The sequence below is a fragment of the Scyliorhinus canicula genome, chromosome 15, assembly GCF_902713615.1.
Source record: "Scyliorhinus canicula chromosome 15, sScyCan1.1, whole genome shotgun sequence".
In the NCBI taxonomy this organism is placed as follows: Eukaryota; Metazoa; Chordata; class Chondrichthyes; order Carcharhiniformes; family Scyliorhinidae; genus Scyliorhinus; species Scyliorhinus canicula.
The window spans coordinates 137,578,833-137,602,559 of record NC_052160.1 but is presented as its reverse complement, the minus strand read 5'-3'; the positions used below and the strand labels follow the sequence as shown (position 1 = coordinate 137,602,559).

General features: G+C 46.0%; 1 protein-coding gene across 1 annotated transcript in view; it reads right to left on the bottom strand.

Annotated features, from left to right (window-relative positions):
- Positions 1 to 709: 709 nt before the first annotated feature.
- Positions 710 to 23,727, bottom strand: part of LOC119978183 (polymeric immunoglobulin receptor-like) — a 64,120-nt gene continuing 41,102 nt past the window's right edge. Inside the window, exons 10-13 of the mRNA XM_038819613.1 lie at positions 23,336 to 23,396; positions 9,814 to 9,923; positions 8,113 to 8,168; positions 710 to 1,397 (exon numbers count right to left, since the gene is read on the bottom strand). Of these exons, the coding sequence (XP_038675541.1) occupies positions 1,269 to 1,397; positions 8,113 to 8,168; positions 9,814 to 9,923; positions 23,336 to 23,396 (356 nt within the window). The 3' untranslated portion in view covers positions 710 to 1,268. The remainder of the gene's footprint in view (positions 1,398 to 8,112; positions 8,169 to 9,813; positions 9,924 to 23,335; positions 23,397 to 23,727) is intronic.

The window sequence follows — 23,727 nt, the reverse complement described above, 5'->3', positions numbered from 1 at the left end:
CAGGGTCCCCCCCCGCCGCACCTCCTTCAACACCCACACAGGGCTCCCCAGCCCATCATCACCGCACAAAATATGTTAGCTTGGCACCTTGGCTATGCCTCTGAGCCGGCAGTGCCACCTGGACAACTTGCTTGTGCCAGGCTGGCACCCTGGCAGTGCTCACCAGCCTGGCAATGCCACCCAGTCATCTGGACAGTGCCAGGCTGGCTGTACCAAAGTACCAGTGGGAGTTTCAGGGTAATACCCTGCCCACAGCCTGACCGACTAAGGGTCTCTAATGGCCTGGTAGACCCCCACCCCACCCCTCCAGGTGCTGTTCTGCTTGGTCCATGTTTGTGAGAAGCAGTGCTAAATGGCATTATGGCGAGATCTCCGAGGCGAAGCCGTTAGTTCCCGGGCCCCGGGAGAAGGCAGTGCATGCATACGTCAATGAGACTAATGGCTGACTTAAATTTGTGGATCTGGATCTTACCCAGTGAGGGCGACGTGCAGATCGCGACGTCTCACGAGATCTCGTTAAATGTCGCAAGGTGGTTCGAGCGTCGCGAATCTCGTGAGAGGCCTCTCGTGAGATTCAATGGCCTATTCGCCTCACCAAGTCAGGTGTGACGAGCCCATTAAGACAGGGAATCCTGCCGCAGTAGTTGAAATGCCATCCTGAGAACCAAACTCCCTCTGAATATACAAATGATCACTTGAAAATTATCAGAACTTTCAATGTTCAGGTGACAGTTTATTAGCAAAAAAATATTTAATTTGGTTGACAAATTGAACTTTGACCTCCTGTTGTACGTGCAAGTAATTCGATGTTTGATATAATCAGTGATCTGATCAGCCGGACCAAAAAGATCTTGGAATACAATAGTTTTATGAAAATAATTTTTAAAGGCAGTCGGAGACAATTTACATTGAAATTATTGTCGGAACTATCAGTCGATGGACATACAAGTTGTCTGTGTGGCATTTCTCGGTCTGCAATTCCAGTGCAGACAACGCTCTATATATCTGGAGAGTTACCAGTAATGAATTACGGGTTACAATGCAAAAGTGTTGTGCATTTTTCTGTTAATAACACCAGCAATAATCTCAACACTTCTTCAGATACCAGGCAGGCTACAGAATTGAAGCTGTCAATGGAGATGAAGACCGTGATTAAAAATGGAAGCTTCAGACTGACCTCGGTTAGCGTGTAAGTCTAAAGTAACGATAACAGGAACGTTATTGAAATCCCAAGTGTCGAGCATTGAACTCGTTCTGAAGCTCCCGAATTAGACAGGATCCATCTGTTCGTGTTGGTGTTTATCATAAATATAAACAGGAAACTCTTCCCTTTGAAAGATGGCTGTGCTTGTTTCCACATCATATGTGATACCTTGACCATGGACATCTCTGAAAGACTTTGGAAAAGTGAATGAGTTTTCATTGTCATTAGTGGCAGTTGATTTCAAACAGGTAAAACTTGTCTCTATGTAAAGTATTCTATTATCATATTGAAGTTAAAACTCACCACTATTCTTTGAATTCCCCCTATACCAAAAAGGGTCGATATTCTAAATGGTAAACCAGGGATTCTCACTCCCTGACTCCGATGCAGGCTTCGGTGGGTGCTATTCAGGTCAAACTATATTTTCAAGTTATCCCCCGGTATAACCCATACCTTCACCTAAGAATTTAACCTACTTACCCCTTAGTAGCATCGATGTCCTGGGTCCTGCGTTGTTAAGTAAGTAAAGTAGGCTAATAACATTGTTTCAGGTTAAAACTTTAAAGTTATTTTATTATTATAATGTTTCTTTTAAAAGCTGCAAACACTTTCTTTACAGAAAGGTAAAAAGATCTTGCTTCTGGATCCTTCTGGTTGGTTGAAGGGACCTTCAGGCCCAACTTGACAATCAATCTTCTTTAAAATCTGGTCTTCTTTAGATGTATTCGCTGGTGAGCTCGGTTGCTGTGTCCTATCCTTCTCATGTACCGAGCTGTGATAGCTGGCTCTACTGGCTGTCCCCTTTCTTTGGGTTTATATTCTCTTTCGAACAGTTATTAAGTTTTAACGACTTTATTATAAATGAGCTTATTTCACTTTGATTGTAAAAAGTATCTTTGATCTAAACATTCTAATACATCTAAGTATTCATTTTGGACATGGTCTCACCTCTCAGATCTGATTACATTGTCCTTTGTGATGTTCAAAGTTCCTTTGTGATATTCAAAAAATGCTTTGGTTTCAATAGGTGTTACTTTTAATTCCTGTCATTTCAATAGTCTAATTTTCCAATTGTCCCCAGCTCATAACATTGCCTTTGATTTTGACTTTAAATTATGTTTCTCGTAGACAGGTTGTCTCCAATTTTCTTTTAATTGACTTGGTATTAGTAGAATTTCACACTTAGAATTGACACCAAATTCAACTGAACATCATCCTTTCCTTTCCAGCTGTTTACTAAGAGAGTTAATTTCAATGAGAGTGTGAAACCTTTGCTTTTAGCTGTATGCTAAAATTTCACTTGGTTATGACTTGAAAGACCTGCCTGTTTTAAACATTCATCACTTTATTCAATTGAAACTCTCATCCATGCTTTTCCAGATACTTCCTAAGATAGTTACTTTCAATGAAGGTGCGAGCCATTGTTTTAGCTTAATACAAGAATACTGTGTGTTTGCTAAGCCTGCTGGTGAGAAAGAATTTGCATTTTATAATCCTGCTCTTTGCAGCTGCTTTTAACCCTTCATGGGATCTTTCCCTGTATCCTCTCATGTTTCTCTCAGACCAGGTATTGCCAGACTTCCATGTTTCAAATGACACATCTTTCCATATTTTCAATTACAATATGTATGTTTCTTTTTGTTTTACTTTCCTCTGCAATTTAATTGAAATTCTGGAATGAATTAGATGAAGGCGTTGCAACGGTAGCACCGTGGCTAGCACTGTTGCTTCACAGCGCCAGGGTCCCAGGTTCGATTCCCGGCTTGGGTCACTGTCTGTGCGGAGTCTGCACGTTCTCCCCGTGTCTGGGTGGGTTTCCTCCAGGTTCTCCGGTTTCCTCCCACAAGTCCCGAAAGACGTGCTGTTCGCTGAATTGGACATTCTGAATTCTCCCTCTGTGTACCCGAACAGGCGCCGGAATGTGGCGACTAGGGGATTTTCACAGTAACTTCATTGCGGTGTTAATCTTAGCCTACTTGTGACAATAAAGATTATTATTAACCTGAAACATTTACTCTGTTCCTCTCTCCACAAATGCTGGCAGACTAACTGAGCATCTCCAACGCTGTTAGCGTCGATTTCAAGATTTTTTAATAACCATTTTCATTTCTGTACAAATATATATGTGTGGCATTCTGACCTGATTACTAATTGCTCTGTGCTAACCATTCAGTGCTGCCAGTCACAGGGGGGTTAGTTCCAGCTGAGAATCACTTTATACAAACAAACTCAAAGACAGCCTCTGAACCAAACACTGGAAGTTTAAGTCGTTTAAAAGCTTGGGTCTGGTCAAATTCGAGGCCCCTCACAAACCATAAGCTTCACTGACAAGCGATGAGAGAATTTTTCACCTATTGAAGCCAATATTTCACGGAATCACAAAATTGTTCTGCGGCTGAATGAGGCCTTTTGGCCCATCTGCAATGGCTCTTCACACGAGCAACACGGCTCAGTACCATTCTCCTGCCCTTTCCCCATACCCTTGCATATTATTTCTATTCTATTCTATTCTATTCAACCAACTTCAGCTGCTTCATCAATGATCTTCCTTCCAACTTATGTTCAGAAGTGGGGATGTTTGCGGATGACTGCTCAATGTTCAGCACCATTTGCGACTCCTCGGACACTGCAGCAATCCACGTGCAAATGCGGCAAGATCGGGACAATATCCAGGCTTGGGCTGACAAGTGGGAAGTAACATTCATGCCACACAAGGGCCAGGCAATGACCATCTCCAATGAGAGAGAATCAAACCATCACCTTGTCATATTCAATGGAGTTACCATAACTGAATCCCCCACTGTAAACATCCTGCGGTTACCATTGACCAGGAACTGGACGAGCCAGGTTAATACTGTGGCTACAGCAGCAGTACCGAGGCCAAACATCCAGTGGTGAGTAACTCACCTCCCGACTCTCCCAAAGCCTGTCCACAAGGCACAAGTCAGGAGTGTGATGGAATACTCCCCACTAGCCTGGATGAGCGCAGCTCCAACAACACTCAAGAAATTCAAGAAACAATCCAGGAAAAAGCAACCCACATGATTGGCACCCCTTCCATAAACATTCACACCCTCCACCACCAATGCCAGCGCAGGATTCATTGACTTTCACGACAGCAAAACTGGTGCCGAACCTGGACCAATTCAGTGACTATTGAGGGGTTAGCACCGGCGCCACGTGGAACACAATTGATACCAATGAAAAATGGTGCAGGATTCACTGGGTCCATGATCGACACTCAGGAGGCTGACAAGCTGTAGCTGCACACACACATTACACACCATCCCGGCCAACAAGATGGCACTAGTTGCACTGGAGCACGCCTGTAGTGATCCTTGCTTGAGTATGTACAGAAGGGGCTGATGGGAAATGGAAGCACCACCAAGGGGCAGCATGGGGACATATAAGAGTGACGCTGAAGGCCCTCCCTCTCATTTTGGTGAGAAGGACAGGGACGGAAGTTGAGCTCAGGGCTGCTAGTGTGGTCAGGCCTAGTTGCAGAGCATAGAGAAGCATTATCTTTACAAGTACAGTTCTGTAAGTGAAAGCTAACGCAATCATTTATTGTGTAGCACAATAAACCTTCCTTCAACTGCTGAACGACTTCTAGCATTCTTTCAAGAAACATAACAACACCCATATATCTGATGGATCGGCAGGGGCCAGACAGCACCTAGGGGAGTGCCCGTCTACCCTGACCCCACAGCCTATCTCCTGGCCAACCCCCCCCCCCCCCCGCTATTCCCCCCAGCCCTGGAAGAAGCCCCCTGGCCCGCAGCGGCACAACTGTGAGTACACTGTGGCGATGTTGGACACTTTCCGTACCCCCTCTCTCTGCCTCAGCAGCCATGTCGCCAGTTTCACGATTTTTGAAAGCACAAGTTAAACTCGCCGTTGGGAATTTTGCCCATCGGAGGCGGAGAATCAAGGAGGCCCCGGAGAATACCGGGTCAGGCCCGCTAATGATATGCAAATGGTGTTTACTGTCAATGCGTTCTGGAATGCATTAGCGCGCTGTTGAGGCAACAGAGAATTGCGATTTGGCATGAAATAAGCGGCCACCATGAATTCGGCGTGGAACCGGTTTTCCGCCCAATCTCGTTTCGTGATTCCGGTGTTGGCCGACTGAGAATCTTGCCGCCCCCATGTTTTGCTGCATTGTGCCACTGGGTCACAATTAGCAGCTGGAATCCAATTTCATTTTCCTTCTCCCTACGGCCTGAGGTTGCAGAGGAAAACTGTAAATTCCCACCCACTTCCTAGATTCTGGCTCACTGTCAACCACAGCAGATGATATGTAAATGTATTGAGTCACTCGAGAGTAGCAAAAACATTTATTAGAGACTTTCATTCTCAAACATCTAGCTGCTAATATTTTCTTTCCCATCGTGATAACTGATTTGATTATGAATTGGTTCAATTATTTGTGGAAACTCAAGAGCTTTAATATCATAGATCATAGATTATCACAGAATTTACGGTGCAGAAGGAGGCCATTCGGCCCATCGAGACTGCAACGGCTCTTGGAATGAGCACCCTACCCGAGGTCAACACCTCCTCCCTATCCCCATAACCCAGTAACACCACCCAACACTAAGGGCAATTTTGGATACTAAGGGCAATTTATCATGGCCAATCCACCTAACCTGCACATCTTTGGACTGTGGGAGGAAACCGGAGCACCCAGAGGAAATCCACACACACACGGGGAGGATGCGCAGACTCCGCACAGACAGTGACCCAAGCCGGGAATCGAACCTGGGACCCTGGAGCTGTGAAGCATTTGTGCTATCCACAATGCTACCGTGCTGCCCCGGTATATGAATTCAGCATTCAAATGTCCTTGCAAGCACTTAGTTTTAAGTTGTGATGTCAAATATAATTGACTCAGTTAAAGTTGTGGCATTTATTACTGTTGTATTTTTAGAGGAAAATGGTGAGAGTTATTATTTTGTTATCTTAGCCTCAAGTTTAATCCATTTGAGATGAACATTAACATAACACAGAAAAAACTGGGCTATGAACTGAATTTGAATAATAAAAGTGCAACTGAATCATTCCATCCAAGTTCAAGTTTCGGTACTTTTTTCAAATGAAGTTTTAATTTGTATTGATTTTAAATGAAGTACTTTAGAGATTTATTTGCATTTCAATTAGTACGGGGTGTTTGCTGCTCATGACATGGAAGTCTCTACATTGGAGATACTAAACAGAGTTTGGGGGACTTGGTGGCACGGTAGCACTGTTGCTTCACAGCTCCAGGGTCCCAGGTTGGATTCCCGGCTTGGGTCACTGTCTGTGCGGATTCTTTATGTTCTCCCCGTGTTTATGTGGGTTTCCTCCGGGTGCTCCAGTTTCCTCTCACAGTCCAAAGGTGTGCAGGTTAGATGGATTGGCCATGCTGAATTGCCCTTAGCGTCCAAAGAGTTCAGGTAGGGTTACTGGGGATAGGATGGAGGTGTGGGCTTAAGTAGGGTGCCCTTTTCAAGGGCCGGTGCAGACTCGATGGGCCAAATGGCCTCCTTCTGCACTGTGACTGCTTTTATGAAACACATGCGCTCAGCCCGCAGTTGTGACCCTGAGCTTCATTCCATTTTAATCCTCTGCCCAACTCCCATCCTTATCTCTCTGTCCTCTACCTTCTAAACCGTTCCAATGAAACTCACGGTATGTTCGAGGAACATGCATCTTATTTTTCAAATGGGCACTTTACAGTTTCCTGGACTGCGTTAGACAGTTTCAGATTCTAACCTGTGTTCCCCTTTATTTTGGAAGGCTTACCATTCTGCTTTCCCCACCTCTTCCTCCTTTAGATCCATCTTTAGTTCCTTCACTTATCCCAGACCATCTCTTTCTGCCTTGTACTATCATTCATTTGCTCTCTCTCCTGCCTGACACCTTGTGGTGTTCTTTGTGTTGCTCAATTCAAGATCGTTGGCGTAGTGTTCATAAAGACCACAAAATAGCTTTAACTTAAACAAAGCTACTAATTTATTTACACTACTAACTTGGTTTTAACTCGTACTCCTTAAGAATAAATACACTGTTGACTAATAACATTTACACTATACTCATCTACAGCTAATCTCACTACTGGTTTGAACTATTATCTATGCACACTTGCACTATCTGCTCTTCTGACCTTCACTAGCTATCCCCTGCATACACTCCTCTCCTAAGGTCTAGCATCACGGTAGCATTGTGGATAGCACAATTGTTTCACAGCTCCAGGGTCCCAGGTTCGATTCCGGCTTGGGTCACTGTCTGTGCGGAGTCTGCACATCCTCCCCGTGTGTGTGTGGGTTTCCTCCGGGTGTTCTGGTTTCCTCCCACAGTCCAAAGATGTGAAGGTTAGGTGGATTGGCCATGATAAATTGCCCTTAGTGTCCAAAATTGCCCTTAGTATTGGGTGGGGTTACTAGGTTATGGGGATAGGGTGGAGGTGTTGACCTTGGGTAGGGTGCTCTTTCCAAGAGCCGGTGCAGACTTGATGGGCTGAATGGCCTCCTTCTGCACTGTAAATTCTATGATCACTGCCTTATATAGTTGTAACTGTAGCTCCCTCTAGTGGCTACTCTCGACACTACATTAACCCTTGCAATGCTAATAGTTATGATAATACCACAACCCAATCACAAACCTTCTCCATTGTTCTTTCCTCCTCCCCCTCTCCCTCCCTTCGTACCTGTTGGATAGCTGTTATATCTCTAACGAACTTCCGGTTCCGACCTGCCATCGGACCTGCTGAACATTCACAGCAATTTCTCTCTCGATTTAAAATTTCCTGCAGCTGCACTATTTTGTGTTTTGTACAAAAACAATTTTCTGACCACGAATAAAGTGGCCCTTGAAAGGAGGGTGGTTAGACGTAAAACATCCAAGAATGTGCTTTGTGAAATTCTTACCAGATCTTTGTAGAGTGAGTTAGATTCTTCTTCTGTATGTGGTAATTCCTTCTCACCTAAGAATGACATAAATCCAATTAACTGAACAGCACGTTTTAGATACAAGATCAGAAATTATTCTTTGCAATATTTAATCTTAGCAATATTTAATCTTAGCATACAGGAATTAGGAAAAGTGTATGGCACGCTTCTGGGCGCCACTTTGATTAGCACATTACCCATTTATTTTTAAATTATCTGGGTAAATTTCCACCTTTGTGGTACCTGTTGGAATGGATCGCTTAAAGAGTCACCTCTATTGTTAATTCCAATGTAATCAAATGAATCTACTGTATTCTGTATGGTACTGGAGTCTGCACGTTCTCCCCGTGTCAGCGTGGGTTTCCTCCGGGCGCTCCGGTTTCCTCCCACAAGTCCCGAAAGACGTGCTGTTAGGTGAATTGGACATTCTGAATTCTCCCTCAGTGTACCCGAACAGGCGCCGGAGTGTGGTGACTAGGGGATTTTCACTTTATTCAACTTTATTGCAGTGTTAATGTAAACCTACTTGTGACACCAATAAAGATTATTACTTAACTGCTGACTGCAATTTCATTCGAACCCATGGTACTGATTTACTGATTTTGTTAATTGAAACATGAAATGTAGTCCATGATATTTGAGCATTGATTTTAATCGAATTCAAATATATCAAACTTAAACTTTCCACTCTCGTCTGTTTGGAACATCATATTTCGACCAGCTCTTTGCACACTTACTCCTTGTGTGTGCTGCATTGTATATTGTTCACTTTCTATGGCTTCATTTAAATCTGTAGGGTCAAGGCATGTTCTTATTCATTGTTCAGCTTGGCTACTGCTGCTGGAGAGATTCCTGCAGGTGTCAGCTGTGCCTCAGTTGGTAACACTCCGAGTCAGTAAGTTGTGGATTCAAGTCCCACTCCACAGACTCGAACACAAAGGTCCAGCCTGACACTCTAGGGCATCACTCAGGCAGCGAAGCACCATTCGGGATTCTATATTTTGGATAAGATGATAAACCGAGGAATCTGAAAGCCTTTGGTGAATGTTACAGCTTCTCCGCTCTCCCATATCGAAGGTGAGCAGGAAAACGTTCCCCAGTGTCCCGACTAATGTTTAACCCTCATCCAACTTCACCAAAATGCTGATGAGCTGCTTTGTGGTAAGCTTGTTACATTTCCTGCACTTACAGCATTACAAAAGTACTTAATTGGCGGCAAAGCCCTTTGGAATGTTCTGAGGTGGATGGTGCCACTTAAACACAAGTATTTTCTTTTTCTTTACATGTAGCATTGGCACAAGGCTCTGGCCCGTGCAGCTGACCGAAGCTGTTTGGGCCTGTGACAAGCGAGTGGCCTCGCAGAGTTTATTTTATATCCCACTACAGCAGAAGGAGAAACATTTGCACATTGATCCTGCCTCAGCTCGGTCAGATTTGTAACTGTGAATGAGGCTGGGAAGTTCCTCGGGGCTGCTGTCTCACACTTTTCATCGCCACAATCGGCAGTAACCCCATGACCTCCGATGAATCCTCCCCTCCCTGGAGGCAATTCCGGCCAATTGCACGGGAGCAGCTCTTGAGGAAATTTCCTGCCTCACTCACCCTACACTTTTCCCAGCTGGAAAGGGAAAGGTTTTCCTTTGCACTTGGAATTGGAATTCTCGAAATTCTGTAACTTACCAGCTGCAATTTGGTTTCTGCATCTTATGACAACAACAGCAGCAACAAGGAACATGACAATAAGAACTCCGAGCACGGTTACCACTAGTATCATGGAAAAACTTGAGGTGCTGTGAAGATGAAGAGAGGAAAGTTAATTTCTCTGAATTGAAACTCATTTTCATTCCCTGAGCAATAAAGCCTTCAATTTTGAATTTCCCAATCTTCTCCCCATCTCTCCCGCTGAAAGCACTGATCTTTGCAGGATGCCAATCTGTAGGAGCAGGGGATGGAACCTTATGGCCCTGTTGCAGCTGGGGCGAGTCTGCAAGATGCCCGAGCTATTAAAAAGTCCATTGACTTTGGCAGAACCAGAACATTCCACCGACGGGCGGGACCCTACGTCGCGTGGGAAGGCGGTGGCGCAATGGCATTGTCACTGGGGACCTGGGTTCAAATCCCAGCGTGGCAGATGGTGGAATTTGAATTACGTAAACATTTGGAATTAAAAGTCTAATGATGGCCATGAAATCATTGTCGATAGTCGCAAAAACCCATCTGGTTCTCTCGTGTCCGTTAGGGAAGGAAATCTGCCAACCTTACCCGGTCTGGCTTACACGTGACTCCAGGACCCTGGCAAAGCAGTTGACTCTGAAATGCCCTCTGAAATGGCCTAGCGAGCCATTCAGTTTAAGGGCAATTAGGGATGGGTAACAAATGCTGGCCCAGCCAGTGACGTCCACATCCCATTAGTGAATTTAAAAAAAGATTCTGTCCAGGTTTCCGACGGAGACCAGATAGCTGTCTGATGGCTAATTTTCCTTTCCAATATCCTTAGATAATGGCCACCAACAAGAAGAATCGCAGATTCACTCCAATCCTGTCCTCACATAATATCCACAAGCAGGCTGCTGGTTAGAGGTCAGCTAGTTTCCTTTACATAGTGTTAATAATCTATCATGCATGTGATTCATCCACTGTTAGAGGACGATCTGCACGGTCACATTCGTTTGTGATTTAGTTTGATCACGGAAGGAGACATTGAAATATGTTTGGCACCTGAACCAAAACTAAGAAGCAATACGAACCTGCCTCCCACCACACGAACCTGCCTCCCGTCCATCAACTCCGACTACACCTCCTGCTGCCTGGGGAAAGCGGGCAGCATAATCAAAGACCCCTCCCACCCGGCTTACTCACTCTTCCAACCTCTTCCATCGGGCAGGAGATACAAAAGTCTGAGAACACGCACGAGCAGACTCAAAAACGGCTTCTTCCCCACTGTTACCAGATACCTAAATGACCCTCTTATGGACTGACCTCATTAACACTACACCCTGTATGCTTCATCCAATGCCGGTCCTTATGTAGTTACATTGTGTACCTTGTGTTGCCCTATTATGAATTTTCTTCTATTTCGTTTTCATTTCATGTACTTAATGATCTGTTGAGCCGCTCGCAGATCATTAAGTACATGAAACCTCGGTACACGTGACAATAAACAAATCCAATCCAATGTGAAAGAAATTGGTGAAATACATTTTGGCAGCCCGTGTTATGATGTGGTATCTGCATTTTGAAAGGGTGGTGGACACAGTTTCCATCTTAACTTTCTAAAGGGAATTGGATACATACTTGAAGGAGAAAGAAAATTGCAGCGTCTGTGTCTAGCCCCGATAAAGGGGGTGATTGGCCGACAGGGTCTCATGACCCGAAAAAAAACAATCAGGGGACTAGGGTCGGGGTCGGGGGCTTTTGCCTCAGATCGATGCTGACTGGTAGTCACGACGCAGTAAGGCTGTAAGATATACGAGTCTGGATTCTCCGGTCCCCCAGCCACATGTTACCCAGTGACGTGCCGTTCGCTGCTGGCAGAATCCCCTGCTCCCAACGCTTGTCAATAGGATTTCCCATTGAAGCCACCGCACGCCATCAGGAAACCCGGGAACAGGGATATGCTGCCGGCGGGAACAGAGAATCTAAATGGCCAGAGAATTCCAGCCAGTAGGTTGCAAATAAACCTTAGTTGGTTCATACCCAGCTGGTGAGCCAACGTTGCTACAGTTGTGGAGTAAAATAATGTTAGAGTAACAATAGGCTGTGTAATCCATGCCACTGCACAAGTTGTCAAGCAGCCAAAGAGCCCAGCGAAAGACCAACCACACACTGCCTCATTACAGGGCTGGCCCTACTGCGACTCAGGGCGGCACGGTGGCTCAGTGGTTAGTTAGCTCTGTTACCCCACAGCTTTAGGGATCCAGGTTCAATTCCAGCCTCGGGTGACCATCTGTGGGGGTTTGTACTTTCTCCCTGTGTCTGCGTGGGTTTCCTCCGGGTGCTCCGGTTTCCTCCCACAGTCTAAAGATGTGCAGGTTAGGTGGATTGGCCATAATCAATTGCCCCTTGATGTACAGGTTAGGTTAGGTTACGTGGACAGAGTGGGGGTGTGGGCCTAGGCAGGGTGCTCTTTCAGAGGGTTAGTGCAGGCTCGATGGGCCGAAAGGCCTCCTTCTGCACTGTAAATTCTACGATTCTATGACTGTGTCCTGGGACCCTGTGAACACAACTGAGGCTCCAGAATTCACTGGCTTACATCATCAGCAGTGGATTAGACTAAACATCCCCTGAAGCAAAAAACACTTGACTGGGTTCGATCAATAAAATAACCACTTTGATTCCTGTTCTTTCTTGCACTGACTCCAGTGGCCAATGAACTCTTGGATGGAGTTCAGACTGATGGTGGGTGTGATGACCATATTCATTGTGGATTGGCCTGTGCCGATTCTGTCATTTTCTTTTTTAAAAGTGCATGTTCTGGAGTGGCAGCACAAACTGGGAATTGTAATGCAGCCTGCTCACACTGAAATTGTATACCTTTCCTAACCTCAAAGTTTCATTCTTGCTTTAAGACAGAAATCGATGACCTTCTGAAAGAGGGTCTCAAGCGGAGGGAACTGTGGGATGATGTAGCATTGAAAATACAGTAACATACTGAACAAGGAGCCTTAATTGTCATTATTAGCACTGCTAACATAGTATTACATAAAACATACAGTGCAGAAGGAGGCCATTCGGCCCATCGAGTTCACACCGACCCATTTAAGTCCTCACTTCCACTCTATCCCCGTAACCCAATAACTCCTCCTAACCTTTTTGGACACTAAAGGGGCAATTTAGCATGGCCAATCCACCTAACCTGCAGGTCTTTGGACTGTGGGAGGAAACTCCGCACCCGGAGAAAACCCGCGCAGACACGGGGAGAACGTGCAGACTCCGCACAGACAGTGACCCAGCGGGGAATTGAACCTGGGACCCTGGCGCTGTGAAGCCACAGTGCCAACCACGTGTGTGCTACTGTGCTGCCCCTGAGACAAGGAAAACCAGCTGAAGCACAAATTCAAGGCTATCAAGTGTCTATTGAATGTGGCAGACAATGCAGACCACCAATAATAGTTTGTGTTTTTTGGCGAGTCACCATAAGGCAATAACTGAAGCAATGTAGCTGTTCTTTTTCTACAAATATTGTCCAAAATAATAAGCCTCAAAGCAGCATACCTGGGCAAAGTAGTAGCAGTTCTGAGAGACTCAAAAATACAGGTAAACCTACAGATATAAAACCCTCAATCTCTCATCTTCTGACCTGCCTATTCCGCCTCCCACAGTCATAACCAAGACAGGGGAAGGACAAGGCAAAATTTTCTCACTGCCCAGATATTATGGGCTGGATTCTCCGCCCCGCTACATTTCTGTTTCAGCACGCCGGCGGGATACTCTGTTACTCTGGCTGGTCAATGGGGTTTCCCATTGTGGGGCAGCCCCACGCCATCGGGAAACCCCCGGGCTGCCGGCAAAATGGAGCATCCCGACGGCAGAGAATCCAGCCCTATATATTGCAGCTGAAGTGTAGCAAACTAATCTTTGAGATGTCACACAACTTCATATCTTAACAACTTGGGTGTTTCAAGATCTTTATCATCATCATCCAATGTGACTATCTAGGTATTAACTACTGCTCATCATTTTGTCAACAATTTAGATATCACCCATTACTAATAAGCCTTTCTTACAACAGATGAAGTGGGTAGTATTTATTATCGTTGCCCCAAATGGAACCTTTATACCAAACACCACCCCTGGTGGCCCAATAATGCAACTGAAATAATGAGGAGGAACACAAACTAATAATCAGTTTGTGCTCAGTTTTTAAAAAAATCTCTGCTGCACTTCTCTTACGTTTTCACCCATTTTCATCAGCTGAAAGTGAACTTCCAAATCAGTCATCAGCCAAATTTGGTTCATTTATCGGCCTTAAGATGGTTAAAATGTATTGGGTGGAATTTTGAGACGGCATTAGCCGTCAGCGAGAATGGCGACGCGGGTGCAAAATCCCGCAGGATCGGGATTCGCGCGAGCTGCATTACATTTCCCGGAATGAGAAGATGCACACCTGGAGGCGGCACAGTGGTTAGCACTGCTGCCTCACAGCTCCAGGGGCCCCGGTTCAATTCTAGCCTTGGGTGTCCATGTGGAGTTTGCACTTTCTCCCTGTGTCTGCGTGGGTTTCCTCCGGGTGCTCCAGTTTCCTCCCACAGTCCAAAGATGTGCAAGTTAAGTGCATTGGCTATACTAAACTCCCCCTTAGGTGTTCAAAGGTTTAGCTGGGTTTACAGGGAGAGGCTGGGGATATGGGCTTACGTAGGGTGCTCTTTCGGAGGGTGGGTGCAGACCTTCCTTCCGCAATGTTGGAATTCTATGATTCTAATGACGCATCTCAGAAGATAAGAGAGTTGATGTCTTATATCTATAGGCTCCCCACCCAGGAATGTCAGGAACATTATTTGGATGATTTAACATCTCATTAGCAAGCCCTCCTGCTGGGACTTCCCCCCCCTCACTGAGCATTCATTGCAGTCCGGCGTGAACAATCTTCCCCCCTCACTGAGCATTCATTGCAGTCCGGCGTGAACAATCTTCCCCCCTCACTGAGCATTCATTGCAGTCCGGCGTGAACAATCTTCCCCCCTCACTGAGCATTCATTGCAATCTGGCATGACACAATGCTGGAATGACAACAACTACATAAAAAACAGAATCTGGCGACCTCACCTCTGGAGGAATATCAGAGGCGAGAGCTCAGGACTCCATTACCCTCCAGGGTAACAAGCGCAGGGGCCTTCCCGGGAGGACCCAGATAGCTTCTACCCGAGGCCGTGGGGAGGTTGATTCTCGGCATCTCGGGGAGAGATGTTTCAAGGGGTCTGGAGGTTGGATGGCAAGTAATGCTTCCTGTGTCCTGCTTGTTTGCCTTGTGGTTACCAGCTTCATGAGGACAGAGGACACTGGGGGAGGGGGGAGTGCTATCAGAACCCCTACACTCAGGCTGCACTTTGCAACCTGGGGCCTGAGCTGTCTGGAAGTTCAATGCCACTGATTCTGGAGGCTCTCAGGGGTTAGTGTTTGAGTGTCTGGCTGTTCGAATTGGAAGGCTCGTTTAATCGGCAGCCTAGGGGAGCTGAGAGAATGAGAATTGCCTCTGAGAACGAGGGTGACTGCAAATTGCAGTCTTCACATCCATCAGGTGTGCCTCACCTGACCCAAGGGAAGCCTATTAGCTCCGTGAACCTGCCTTAACAAGTCAATTGTGCCAATTTAGTCAGTATTGAATGTATGAGTGTGCCACTGATTGGCATCCAATAGTTAACCCTTTGGGAGCTTAAGGCTTCCTAGAACATAGAACATAGAACAGTACAGCACAGAACAGGCCCTTCGGCCCTCGATGTTGTGCCGAGCCATGATCACCCTACTCAAACCCACGTATCCACCCTATACCAGTAACCCAACAAACCCCCTTAACCTTACTTTTTTTTTTAGGACACTACGGGCAATTTAACATGGCCAATCCACCTAACCCCCACATCTTTGGACTGTGGGAGGAAACTGGAGCACCCGGAGGAAACCCACGCACACACGGGGAGGACGTGCAGACTCTGCACAGACAGTGACCCAGCCGGGAATCGAACCTGGGATACACGAGCTGTGAAGCATTTATGCTAACCACCATGCTACCGTGCTGCCCCCTAAGTTCCTAAGTTCATTTGATTTTGTTTACTTAGTTATTTGTGTTAAACAAAATAGTTGGGAGTTAAAAGCAGTTTCCCTTTGGGGACTTTCCCTTTAATTTGTCTCTCAGTTCATTTGATTTTGTTAACTTGGTTATTTATGTCAATCAAAATATTTGGGAGCTTAGCCCCCAAGCATTGAACTCCAGGCTGACACTCATAACAGAGAGGTGTCACAGGTATTGCCCCTAATGCAAGGCAGGTGGGTTTCAGCGCACATTAGTCACCCCGTTCAGGACATGACAAGTGGCAGCATCTCGTTCCCCCATTAGGTCAGAGCACAGGTCCACGAATGCACTCAACTGCCCTCACTCCTCACCCTTGGGGGAGTCACGCTGCCCGCTGGGGTTCTCAAGGGTTAAAACCCTTCATTCAGGTGCAGTTAAGAGGAGCAAATGTGGGAAATTGTCCACTGTGTGACAGGGGAAGGAGTGAGGATCATTGGAAAGGTGCTATCATGGGGATTAGCAGGGATGGATGTCCCGGATCCTGAGAGGTCAGGACTTTGTCAGGAATCCTCATCACCCGCTTTCCTGTTCTCTTCCTTTCAGTTTGTGGTTTGAGAGAATGATGTAGCCAGTTGAGCTGGCAGTTCTTTTGATGGCAATTGAGCAGCAGCAGCGATGCCGACATGTGGCTGCACGTGGCCAGGACTAACGACGTGCAGAGGAAGGGAGGTAGGGATGTTTGCGGTCCAGGCGAGGGGACAGGAGAGGCGATTGGTGGAGCTGCCGTTTAGGTTAGTAGGGGGAAGCTTTAGGTACCTCGGCATTCAAGTGGCGCGGGAATGGGACCGGATGCAAAAATTAAATCTGGCCCGACTAGTAGACCAAATGAAGGATGATTTTCAGATGTGGGACGCGCTCCCGTTGTCATTAGCTGGGAGAGTGCAGACGGTGAAGATGACGGTCCTCCCAAGATTCCTGTTCGTGTTTCAATGTCTCCCCATCTTTATTCCATGATCCTTTTTTAAACAGGTCAACAAAGTGATCTCTGGCTTTGTTTGGGCGGGCAAGACCCCGCGAGTAAGGAAGGTAATGTTTGAGCGGAGTCGGGGAGAGGGCGGGCTGGCGCTGCCAAATTTTAGTAACTGTTACTGGGTGGCAAATATAGCCATGATTAGGAAGTGGGTGGTGGGGGAGGGGTCGGCATGGGAGCGTATGGAGGCGGCTTCATGTAAGGGCACCAGTCTGGGGGCGTTGGTAACTGCTCCTCTGCCGTTCCCGCCGGCACAGTACTCCACCAGCCCCGTGGTGGTGGCGGCCCTGAGAGGCTGGGGGCAATGGAGGAGACATGTGGGAGCAGAGGGAGCATCGGTCTGGTCCCCAATCTGTAATAATCATCGGTTCGCCCCGGGAAGTATGGATGGGGGGTTCTGGATATGGCGGAGAGCAGGGATTGAGAGGATGGGGGATATGTTTATAGAGGGGAGCTTTCCGAGTATGAGGGCGCTGGAGGAGAAGTTTGGGTTGGCGAGGGGAAACAAATTCAGGTATCTGCAGGTGCGGGACTTCCTACGTAAACACTCAAAATTTGCATACATTTCTGCCAATCTCTTTGAAATGTACAAGATTCTGAAGGGGTTTGATGGGGTGGGCACTGCGAGATTCCACAGCTTGGGGAATCTAAAACACAGAGGCACAGCCTCGGGGCAAAGGGGCCGATCATTTAGGAATGAGATGAGGAGAAATTCCTTCAATCTCAGGTTTGTGAATCTTGGGAATTTTCTATCCCAGAGCATTTTGGTGCTCCATCGTTGAGCACCTTTAAATCTGGGATAGACAGATTTTTGGTGTCTCAGGGAATCTGGGTAGGGAGGTGGGGGCATGGGGTACGGAGAGGGAAGTGGAGTTGAAGCCCAAGGTCGGTGGAGATCATACTAAATGGCGGGGGGAGACTCGACGGGCTGAATGGTCCACACTTCCTCCTGTCTCTTGTGTTCTTGATTGATCTTTGTGACCTGTTAACTCGTCATTTATCTATTTGTTATTTGTGGAAATTTGCTGCTCATAATATGGATGGCACAGGGGTTAGCCCTGCTGCTTCACAGCGCCAGGGTCCCGAGTTCGATTCCCGGCTTGGGTGACTGTCTGTGTGGAGTCTGCATGTTCTCCCCGTGTCTGCGTGGGTTTCCTCCGGGTGCTCCGGTTTCCTCCCACAAGTCCCGAAAGACGCACGATTAGGTGAATTGGATATTTTGAATTTTCCCTCCGTGTACCCGAACAGGCGCCGGAGTGTGGCGACTAGGGGAGTTTCAAAGTAACTTCATTGCAGTGTTAATGTAAGCCTACTTGTGACACTAATAAAGATTATTAGATTATTATTATGCCCACTGTGTTTACGTATGACAATGGGAACAACTGCACAATAAATTTAATTCTGCCTGGAGTCCTTTGGGATGTTTCGGAGACATGGGGACATGATGTATAATTGGGAACATAATGTACAATTGAAAATTTGGCTTTTCATTCGCACCTACACTGACAGATGAATCTGAACACCATGGGCGGGTTCCTCCCTCTGGCACGCCATCGGGATCCTCAATTTTTCCAGCTGGTCAATGGGGTTTCCCATTGTGGAGCAGCTCCACGCCGTCAGGAAACCCCCGGGCTGCCGGCAAAATGGAGAAACCCGACGACGGAGAATTCAGCCGCATGTTTCTGATTGACTTCCATTGTGCGGTCGAAATGTTCATTGAATGTGTGGCCCTTAAAGGTTAATGAGTTTATGAGGGACTATATTCAGCTTTTGATGAGGAAGTCCTGACAAAAATGGCTTTGTTGTTTTTTACAGCCTGCTGAACTGCTGGAGGACCGAACATTCTATGAGTTTGTCACCATGTCCCACACGAAGCCCAAGTTGCAGAGCCTTCATTCCACCTTTTCAGCAGCCATTTCCGCCCCAGCTATTCATAGATATCATAGGTATCATAGAATTTGCAGTGCAGAAGGAGGCCATTCGGCCCATCAAGTCTGCACCGGCTCCTGGAAAGAGCACCCAAGGTCAACACCTCCACCCTATCCCCATAACTCAGTAACCCCACCCAACACTAAGGGCAATTTTGGACACTAAGGGAAATTTATCATAGCCAATCCACCTAACCTGCACATCTTTGGACTGTGGAGGGAAACCGGAGCACCCGGAGGAAACCCACGCACACACGGGGAGAATGTGCAGACTTCACATAGACAGTGACCCAAGCCAGAATCGAACCTGGGACCCTGGAGCTGTGATGCAATTGTGCTACCCACAATGCTACCGCGCTATTCTTTGGTGTCCAGCAGCTAATTGTTTAAAGGCGGATTCTGTAACCTGTAGCTTTGAATCAAGCCTGGGAGTGTTCAACAGCAGCCCTTCTCCAGCTGATGGGAACCAAATATCTTTGCTGCCAATCATGATCTGATCTCATGTTATTGTGTTGGCACAGGCATATACTGAATCCCAGGCAGCCTTAATCTCCAAGGACGGCACGGTAGCACAGTGGTTAGCACTGTTGCTTCACAGCTCCAGGGTCCCAGGTTCGATTCCCGTCTTGGGTCACTGTCAGTGTGGAGTCTGCACGTTCTTCCCGTGTCTGCGTGGGTTTCCTCCGGGTGCTCCGGTTTCCTCCCACAAGTCCTGATAGACGTGCTTGTTAGGTGAATTGGACATTCTGAAATCTCCCTCCGTGTACCCGAACAGGCGCTGGAATGTGGCGACTAGGGGCTTTTCACAGTAACTTCATTGCAGTGTTAATGTAATCCTACTTGTGATAATAAAGATTATTTTTAAAAAAGGGTTCCTTGTTATTTACTCGTACCTATTACAACAATGACTACACTTCGAAAAAAAGTACTTAATTGGCTGTAGAGCATTTTGGGATGTCCCAAGGGATGTAAAAGATAATTGTTATAACCCCAATGAAGGATCAGAACCAAACCATTTCCCATGACCTCCCCGGAATATGAACTTCCCCTTTAAGGCAGTCAGGACTTCCCCTTTAAGGCGGTGGGGTTTCCCCTTTCCAAGGAGAGCCCCAGGTGTATAACAGCCCCGGCCCAGCTGGAGACCCTTAGAGGAGTATCAATTCTGAGCTTCTGGAGTAACACAGAAGTGCAATGAAAAATCCACGGCTACAAAACTGTCCTTTTCATGCAACGCTCTGAAAATATTTCTGTCTTGATTTATGGGAAGTCAGCAAATGGAAAGGGACATCAGAAAACCATGGAACATTTCAAAATATTGGGGTTAATGAGTAATCTTCCAACTTCATTGCACAATTTTAAACAGAAAACATCTGAACAAGCTGCGGGTACTACAGCAGCCGATCTCAGTCGAATTCTGATTTTATTCCTGCTGGCTTTGTGGTATTTGATGCCCGCTCCCCGCTCCCTGTCTTTGCCCAATGCCATCTACCCCCTTTTAGAGGGATCCCAGGCATCGAGATTCTCTTTCCAGGCAGATACTGCCTCAGCGTTTGACACCACTGACAGTGATGCTGCTACATCTGTGATTGGTCCAGCAGCTCTTGGGGGCGGGCTTCTCTCCTTAATTGCATGGCCACCCAGCGGGAAAATACTTCCCCGGCTCCGACCTCCCATGTTCAGCCCCAGTAGTGGGCTCTCCTGGTATTTTTCTCCTCGTTGTATCAATCGCTGTGCCTGCCACTTTGAATTAGCTCTACAGATGGAAGCTCAGTACGGCAGTGGCTTTTACAATGACTTTTCTTTGCACCAGAACCAACCGACCAACAACGGTCAGCAATAGAAAACAATCCCTGTCCTTCCCTATTGTCTGTCAGACAGCTGGACTAAGCAACATGGCTCAGGGAGATTCTAGGCATCTGCCGAGATGTCTAAATTTAGGTGAGACGGGAGAGGGAACAGGATAATTGATTTAGCTATTCGTTTATGGGATGTGGGTATTGTTGGAAGACCAGCATTTGTTGCCCATCACTAATAGACGTTGAAGTGAGTGTCTCGTTCAGCCATTTCAGAGGGCAGTTAAGAGTCAACCACATGAGTGTGGGTCTGGAGTCACATGTAGGCCAGACTGGGTAAGGACGGCAGATATCCTTCCCTGAAGGAGCATTTGTGAACCGGATGGATTTGTCTGACAATGGAGAATACTTCCATGGCCACTGTTGTTGAGCTTAGCTCTCAAATCCAAACTTTATTTAATGAATTCAAATACTCTCAGTTGCTGGGGTGGGATTCAAACCCATGCCCCCAGACCATTAGCCTGGGTTTCTGGATTACCAGCCCAGTGACAATAATATCGCACCATAGTCTCCAAAAAATATTTTGCCAACAGGGATCCTTGATTGGTTATGTGCTGGTACGAACATCAAATGAGGGCAGATTTCAGTTTAGCTGTGAGATAGCTGAGGGTCAAATTGACTGTTGAATTATGTCAAGGCTTACATGTGAACAATGACGCAATTGAAATTTAGTTCCCAGGATTGAGTCAACAGCTTTGGGAAGGAGAAGGAACAATCTTAGCAGCATCAGTAACTGGAACAAGAAAACAATTTTTTTTTAAACCGCTGGGTTCAGAAAACAAAGGCCATTTTAACAGATTTATATTTGCTTCGTAAACATTAGAAATAAGGTATAGTTCGAAGTGGGTTTAGTTTAATGTTTCTGTGCTTGGAAGGATAAGAGTTTTGGTTAGCTTCATGCTAGACAAAGGTGTTCGTATGTGCAGGGGTTGGTTAAGTTCCGACTGTGTTTCTATCATGCTTAGAGAGGGCTGCAGTGGGAAGAATAAATAAAAGGCATCAGCAAGTGGGTGTTGATTTACAATTAGGGCCTTGTAAGGTTGAGAAGCTTTCAAGTTTTAGTTTAGCTGCATTTATTTTGATTTATTTCAATTTCGGTAGTGAGAGAGACGGCTCCTAGATGCAGTTGCTTTGGAAGGTTAGAGAGGGAACATCTCTCTCAGCTTTGCTGGAGGAAAAGCTATACGATTAAATCTTGGTTCAGAAAACAAGTACAAAGCTCTGAAGAGCAGCGAGTTAAGAAAACTGGAAAAGTTACCAAGAGGTCTGGAGTTAAGTAAACAGAGACCAAAGTATTGTTCAGAAGAATTCAAGGAAGAGTAAACGCAGTGTTCTGAGTTAAAGAGACAATTGAGGTAACCCTGTTTAAAGTGGCACAGCAGCCTTCAGAGCTAAATCAAACACCTGAAGCTATTTTAATACACTCTGGGTATCTGGAGTTAAAGCAATTGTGAGCAGTTTGCATAATAGTTAAGACCAAGAAATCCTAAAGGCGTTGGTGTAATATCCTGGACTGGGTTTGTTGTTAAAAATGGAGTGGAGGCTTTGTTTAAAAGTGTAATTTGTAAAATTTGGTCTGGATTTCAGTATTCAAACTGCTAAGGGAAAGTATTATTATCAGAGAAGATTTTAAAGTGTGTTTGTGGGAGTTGAGTTTGGACACTGTTATGTGATCATCATCGGAGCGGCAGGGAGGAATTTTGAGGAGAAATACACAAACACTGATGTGACCATCAATTCACAAGACACGTGATTGGAAGTGAACAGTGGTTTTAATAATCTTACAACAGAGCCTGCCTGCGACGAGATGAACTGGCAGCAGGCTCACAACTGCAGAGCTTTAGGCTTCTGGTTAGTGGGAGGAGCCATGGGCGGAGCCATGGGCGGAGCCAAGGGTGGAGCCCAGTACAAACTCCTCATCTCCCCCTATGGGCAGAGCCACGCAACGGCTCGTATACAGAGCCCACAAGGACACAATACATATACTGGAACACAGTGTGAATTACTGGGTTTATAATTCACCACTAACACTAACTTGGGTTCAGAGTCGAGTGTGTGTATTGGACCACAGTCATCTTGTGTGCTTACAAGGGACTTTGTGTGTTAATTACACCATTGTACCTTAAGATGTCCTTTGGAATCCATGTTAATCTTTAATTTTGTGTGCATTTGTTAAACTTATTTTCATGTTTGATTAAACAAAGTATTTTTGAAAATAATTAGTGGTCCCATGACTCTGTTCCTCCACATTTTATTAAAAAAAATATAAGTTGCAATCTTTTGAGCCAGGGCTCCATTTGGGAACTTCCCGTCTAGTCATAACATCAACTGGGATCATAGAAACTCAGCAACTACCAGACTCAACCTGGTTCCCAATATTTTTCTGTCGTGTCAGAATTCTGACCTTATGGTGTTTGCCAAAGTGGACCCAGATCGATCAATACCCCCCCAATCCTTCTTAGAAACAGTTGTCAACCGCAGTCACTACTCCGGGCTGGGACCTACGCCTCAACCCGTGGAAAGCAGAAAGGTTGTGAAAGGTAAGTTTTATAGGCTGAAGCATTCATGTTAGAACATGCAGCGCTACACCATGAATAACAGCGGCTCTGCTCTGAATTACTTGAAAGGATATTAATTTTTCAAATATATTGAGTCACAAATTTACCTTTTACTTTCCAAGCTGACTGTTTTCTGAGATTCTTTGGGCAGAGTGGTTGTTTTAAGAACTGTGAAAGCAATAACAATAACAGCGGGTGTATTAGATACTCGGCTGCAAATTTCCCACAATTTTCCAGGTGTTACATAGTTGCTGCGTATGGTCCAATCTATGTGGAAATCAAAGCTTTTCGTCCCCCCCATTGCCCATTGTCTATATACAGATCTAACTGTGAGGATCAGGCAGAGGAGAATTAGTTTGTTGGATTATTTTCTTGATAGCCTGACTTTTCTCACAGGCTTTTAGGCGCCCTCAGCAATTTTGTGAGACCTAGGTTTAGCCTTCCTCTCCCCCTTCTCCTGCCAAACAAAGGCACCAATGTCCTGTTAGCTGAAATTTAG